Source organism: Triticum aestivum, chromosome 2A (assembly GCF_018294505.1).
Source record: "Triticum aestivum cultivar Chinese Spring chromosome 2A, IWGSC CS RefSeq v2.1, whole genome shotgun sequence".
Lineage (NCBI taxonomy): Eukaryota > Viridiplantae > Streptophyta > Magnoliopsida > Poales > Poaceae > Triticum > Triticum aestivum.
In genome coordinates, this window is record NC_057797.1 from 11962033 (window position 1) to 11968699 (window position 6667).

Here is a 6667-nt window from a genome sequence, read left to right on the forward strand (position 1 = left end):
TAGATGTATTTTGTTCCGCAAATACTAGTCAATTCTTTTCATGATACTTGGATTGTTGGATTGTCTGTGTCACATGTGTGGACATTTAGACAAGAATCTGGCTGTCATCGACCGACTCGTCGCTGTCAACGGTTTAGTCACCCCTGCTGACTTTTCTACTTTGCAAAGAGTTTCTGTGAGACTTGTTTTCCACAACACTGTAAGGGCTTCTTTGATTCAAAGGAATTACATAGAATATTTGGAGGGTTAGAATCCTTAGGATTTTTTCCTATGGCTGTCCTTTGATTCAAAGGATTGAATCCTATAGGATTTTTTCTTATGAAATCAAGTGTACTATATTTCATTGGAAATCAAACATCCATTTCAACCTCTTTTTACAATTCCTTTATTTTCCCCATGACATCAAACCCTCTATGCTAATCCTATAGGATTCAAATGGACATGCCACTCAAATCCTGTGTTTTTCCTATTCCTACGTTCTCAAAATCCTGCAAATCAAAGAGGGCCTAAGACTTGTTTGGCAGAGGCCACTTAATTTTTCTAGACACTCTTGATTCAAATAGGAAAGAAAACCAAGCTGTTGATCCTCTAGTTGCATCATGCTATTTTCCTTTTCCATTTTTACCCCATGGTGGAGATCAACATCAGACCCAAGCCTAAACTTTGAAGAATGCACAGGATGCAACAGTTTCTGGTTAAAGACTGAACTAGCGCAAAATAAGCCACACCATTTCGTTCCCAATGAGTTGAGCTCGAACTTTGCTAGAGTAGATAAATGCAAAGATATGCCGCGTGGTGTAAAATGTAAAACAGGTCCACTTAAAGATGAATCCAAAGATAACTTAAATATACATGCTGGTACGTAAATATTAAAGATATGTTGTCATGTTTCTTGGACAGTTGGCTTGTCGTTCTCACACTTGACCATAATTAATCTGGGCCTACTTACTGTGGATATGAAAACCACTCCAACTTCAATCTGAGAATAATTAATCTAGGCCTACTTAGAGCATCTCCAGCCGCGTCCCCAATAGGCCTCCCCAGGCTACTTTTTCGGCGCCGGCGCGGAAAAAACGCCCTAGTCACGTCCTCAGGACGCCGAAAATCGCCGGTTCGGCCCTTTTTTCCGCCTGGCGGTCACAGGCCGAACCCGGCGCACTGGGGAGCAATTGGAGGCTCCCGCGCAAGGGAAAAGCGTGGCTGGCCCAGACCGTCAGGGGAAAAGTCAAGGTTTTCTTCCCCGACTCGCCTTCCAGCCCCCGCGCTCTCGGCCACCAGTAGCTATATCCCGGCGCCGCCCGCCACCCTACACCGCTAGATAGCCATTCGCCGCCAGAAAATAGAAGCGCTTCGCCGCGGCAGCCCCTCCAACAGCAGCTGGGTGTTTCCGGCCGCGGAGGCGCGGTTTAGCGGCGGGTACACGCCCACCGAGCGCAAGGTGTTCGGTGATTTGCCTGCCTCGGCGCTGGGCTCGGATGACGAGGAAGCGCTCGCCGCGCTGCTAGAGGAGGAAGCCGAGACCGGCGTCCAGGAAGAAGAGCATCTCATGGTGCTCGCCGCCCTCGCCCAGCTGCTGGTGAGCAATGAAAAGCCGCGGCGAGGTGGCTCGGCGCCTGGGCGGGTGAAAGCAAAGAACCGGCATCGTCTCGAAGGCTACTGCATGCTCTACTCCGACTACTTCGCTGATGCTCCACTTCACGGCGAGAAAACATTTCGGCGCCGTTATCGGATGAGCCGAAAGCTCTTCCTCAGGATTGTGAATTCCATCCGGGAGTTCGACAGCTACTTCAAGTGCAAGGTGGATTGCACCGGCGCTCTTGGATTCACCTCCATCCAGAAGTGCACGACAGCGATGAGTATGCTTGCATATGGAGCTCCCGGTGATTCACTCGACGACTATGGGCGCATGGCCGAGTCCACCAGCATAGAGTGTTTCTACAAGTTCTGTCGGGTAGTGGTGGCAGTGTTTGGACCACAATACTTGAGAACACCCAATGCGGAAGACACTGCTCGGATCCTAGCACAGAATGCAGCAAGAGGATTTCCTAGGATGCTCGGAAGCATCGATTGCATGCATTGGAAATGAAATAATTGCCAATTTGCTTGGCAGGGGATGTACAAAGGCGCCAAAGGCGGTTGCAGTGTGGTACTTGAGGCGGTTGCCACACAGGACCTCTGGATTTGGCACTCCTTCTTTGGTATGCCAAGAACTGACAATGACATCAATGTGCTACAGTGCTCTCCTATCTTTGCCAAGCTTGTTGAAGGTCTTTCTCCTCCGGTGAACTTCGAGATCAATGGACGGCACTACAACAAGGGGTACTATCTAGCTGATGGTATCTATCCGAGATGGTCGACATTTGTGAAGACGGTCTCAAACCCTGTGCCAGGAGGCAAGAACGCCTGGTTTGCGAAGGTTGAGGAGGCTTGCAGGAAGGATGTCGAGCGGGCATTTGGTGTGCTCCAATCTCGATTTGGTGTTGTTCTGTACCCCGCTCAGACCTGGTCGAAAGATCAAATGTGGAAGATTATGACTTGTTGTGTCATCTTGCACAACATGATCATCGAGAGCGAGTAAGAAGACCCGGTGTTTGACACTGAACCATACTACATGCAGGGTCCTCTAGCCGAAGTTGATCACCAGCTACTGGCAACCTGGACTGCCTATCTCAGTATGCGTCAGGAGATCTGAGACCCACAGGTGCATCATCAACTGCAGCAAGATCTGATAGAGCATCTATGGAGGCTCAAGGGCGACACCGGGCGCGACGTGTGATGAAATATGAGTTTTTATTTGTTGAACTATATAATTTGTATTTAACTATTTGTTGTTGTACTATTTTGTTGAAGTATCTGATATTTTTGTGATGAAATATGTGATAAAAAAATTTATGTGCACAATTGAACGCCGAACAACGGCGAACCATGCCGAATATGGGCCTATTGTCATCCATATGGGCCCTTTATTCATCGAAATGAGGCTGAAAAGTGGGCCAACTTCAACGGCCGGGGGCGACGACTGGATGCGAAACCGCCCCAGCGCCGATTGCAGCGCCGACTCGCTCCCAGAGAACGATTTTTATGCGTCTTGGGGGGCCGAATGGCTGAAGATGCTCTTATTGTCGTAAATTAGACCCCTCAGGTGCCACTGCTGAGCTGCCGGCAACGGAAGTTGCTGCTAGCTGCAGTGGCTGGCCGTGAAGCACACCCCGGATGTTGGAATCAACCACGGCAGACCAGTCCGGCACGGACTTGGTGCAATCATCCGAGTAGGTTTGGGTTAGCTAGCTTTGTACTAGTATAAATATAGCTGTACCCTATGCCTGTAAACAGATCAAAATCAAAGCAATAAAAAGCACAGGACCGACACGGCCCTGTTTGCCATCAACTCGCCGTGTACAAGCGTAGAATCGATCCAGCTGCTTAAGGCGTTAGCTTCGAGCATACGCGTACGTCTCGCCGGATTGTCTCTTGTGTGCCTGGTTAGCTACGGCTGCTGCCTACGTACGACTCGCAACCCCTCCGTCAGCAGCTTATCTGCAACATTTTGGGCCAAAATGATGAAGCGCTTTTTTCTTTTTTGTAAATTTCGGAATGACTGATACTTTGGAAATTACTCCAACCCTAATAATTTCTTTTGCAATTTCAATCGTACAGGTTACACAATACCATTTTCCTTTCTCCATTTTGAAGATCAGCATCAGGTCAAGCCTGAACTCTGCAGAGAATGCACAAGGTTTAACAGTTTCCAGTTAAATACTGAACTAGGACAATATAAGCGACATGACTGGTTGGGTTCTAAAGAAACCAACTTACAAAGCAACATGTGCCCTGAATCATGGAGTTGTGATTCTCATCATTACCGAACATGGTAAAAGGGTGCATATCGTTTGCTTCCCGATGAGTTGAGCTCAAACATTGCTAGAGTAGAGTGTGCATATACTGGATATGCCTTGTGGTGTAAAATGTAAAACGAGTCCAGTTAAAGATAAATGCAAAGATAACTTAAATATACAAGCTGGTGCGTAAATATTAAATATATGTTGTCACGTTTCTTGGACAGTTGGCTTGTCGTTTTCACAATTGAAGATATAAAAGACAATAATTAATCTGGTCCTACATACTGTGGATATTGAAAATACTAGTCAACTATTTCTTCCTGCTTGGACAGTATAGGCTTGTCCTTGTCACATGTTAGCCGCCCTTGTACCAGTCAAAGTCATCCATGGAGACTTTTCTATTTTGCCAAGAATCTCCGTAAGACTTGTAAGAGGCCATCATAGTTAAATTTGTCCAGAGACAGGCCAGCAGCTTACCTCATGAATCCTAGCTATGGAGACTGCCATATCTGCAGTTGCTAGTGAACTCGTGAGCCAGTTCGTCTCCTTACTGATGAACAAGTACTACTCCTTGAGCCATGCCCAATCAGAGGAGAAGGTGATGCAAAGGTTGCATCACCTCCTGATGAGAGCTGGCACCATCCTTGAGGAGGCAGACACACGATACATAACCAACTCCGGGATGATGATGCATCTCAAGACACTCTCAGAGGCCATGTACCGAGGACACCGTGTGCTGGACTGCTTGAGGTACCATGCCCTCCAACACAGTGCAGGCTTCGACAAGGTTAGCATCAATGACTCGTCTAGCAGCAGCTTGCATTTAGCCATTCCTTTCAAGCGTTCTCGAACAACATCTGGGAAGGATGACAAGGAAATGCGCCTCGAGTCACATGGTGCCTTGAAAAGCTTAGAAATTGCTATTGCTAATATGGCAGAGTTTATTGTTCTTCTGGGTGGATGCCAGCGCATATCCCGTAGGCCCTATGATGTTTATCTTTACACCGACAATTTCATGTTTGGCCGACACACTGGAAAGCAAAAGCTCTTGAGCTTCTTGTTGGAGCACAACAACCCTCCTGGTGATCATGCACTTTCAGTTCTTCCGATCATAGGTGGTGCTGGAGTTGGAAAGAAAACCTTGGTTGCTCATGTGTGTGGCGACCAAAGGGTTCGGTCACGCTTCTCCTCTATTTTGCACTTGAATGGACACAACCTCTTGACCATATTTGACCATGGAAGGACCATGTTTTGGACGATGTTGGTAGTGATTGAGTTTGCTTCTGATGTAGGTGAGGATGAATGGAAAAGGTTTCACTCTTTTCTCATAAGAATGAGCACAGGAAGCAAGATCATCATCATAAGTAAACTTAAAAGGTTAACCCGGTTTGGATCGGTACAGCCTATTTTCCTAAATGTTTTGTCTTATGACGAGTTGAGGTACCTTTTTAAGACACTGGCATTCGGGAGTGTAGACCCTACAGAACATCCACGGTTAGTACAACTAGCAGATGAATTTTGCAACATGTTGCATAATGTGCCAGCAGGTACACTTATTGCAACAAATATGCTCACGGATGTATTGAGAATGAACCTCAGTGTTCAATTTTGGCATTGCATACTAGAGAAGGGACTAAGATATTTTAAGAGAAACTACTCCACATGTGGTGGGCGCCTAAGCATGCTGACGGACCAAGCCCATTTAGTGGACATAACGGACTATGCTTTGCAACCACTTAGCATGATAGCTTGTACTCCTAATGTTTCAATCAAGAAGGAATTGCCAAGTCTAACATTTGGGGAACTTATAAGAGATCCTAGTGTTATCCCGAAACAAGACTTCATTCTAATTGCATGGGAATCAAGGATACCGCCTCATAATTCATTTCCTCATTTGGTTACAAGTCATGCTCAGGGTACACATGAAGGTGGTGCCTTAACAGGGAGGAAGCGAAGAGGAGCGCCAATCTAATTCTGTTTCAAAACTCCTACAATGTAAATCTTGTTGTATTTTAGTATTTTTTTTTCATAGATGTAGAATGGATGTGTTCACGTGGCCATGGAAAAGCTGTTTTTAGGAGTGATTGTATACCACTCAAATAAATGTACTGGAGGTCTCTAATAAGATTGCACAGTATGTTCTATCATAACCAACTGTGTCCAACAGCACAATTCTGCTACTCATTTACCATTTCCTTGTTGTCATTAATTAGCTGTTTACCATCATCATCAAGATTGCACAGTATGTTCTATCATAACCAACTGTGTCCAACAGCACAATTCTGCTACTCGTTTACCATTTCCTTGTTGTCATTAATTAGCTGTTTACCATCATCATCATCATCACATAGTTCTGGCTAGCATTTTACCACCGTTGGTAGCATACGTGGTTGCAATCGATAAAAGAAAATTGCTGTTGTTGACTCCATGTAAAAGAGGAGGAAGCTCTATGTGTTGTGTGGATCCCGGGCCAGCGCCTCGCACACAAATCGGTAAATGGTTGCAGAATTTCTGGAACCAAAACAAGTTTGGACTCAAATTACCGGGGAATTCAAAGAACGCGCAGGGAACCGCGGAGGCGCGGCGCATCCATGAAGTGCACGTCGCCGTGTGCGGGGCTCCCACGCCAGCCCTTGAGGAGCTCCCGTCGTTCCCACACTTCAACTCAGCGACCACCATGGCACTAGTAGAAAACAGGGTTTTGGTCCAGGCAGGGCCAGCCCATTAGTCCTGGTTCACTCACAAACCGGGACCCATGGGGGCAACTATCCCGGTTCGTGAGGCCAGGGGGCCGACCGAGTCTCGTGGGGCATTGGTCCCAGTTCCAG

General features: G+C 46.7%; 1 protein-coding gene across 1 annotated transcript; it reads left to right on the forward strand.

Annotated features, from left to right (window-relative positions):
* The first annotated feature begins 3349 nt into the window (after positions 1 to 3349).
* On the forward strand, positions 3350 to 5989 carry LOC123184248 (putative disease resistance RPP13-like protein 1). Its single transcript, XM_044596396.1, has 2 exons — positions 3350 to 3504; positions 3658 to 5989. Exon 2 carries the CDS (start codon positions 4333 to 4335, stop codon positions 5809 to 5811), a length of 1479 nt encoding a protein of 492 aa, XP_044452331.1. The 5' UTR covers positions 3350 to 3504; positions 3658 to 4332; the 3' UTR covers positions 5812 to 5989.
* The last annotated feature ends 678 nt before the right edge of the window (positions 5990 to 6667 follow it).

What these genes read in the sequence shown, in the direction of transcription:
- LOC123184248 (XM_044596396.1), top strand. Translation starts at nt 4,333, where the DNA reads ATGGAGACTGCCATATCTGCAGTTGCTAGTGAACTCGTGAGCCAGTTC.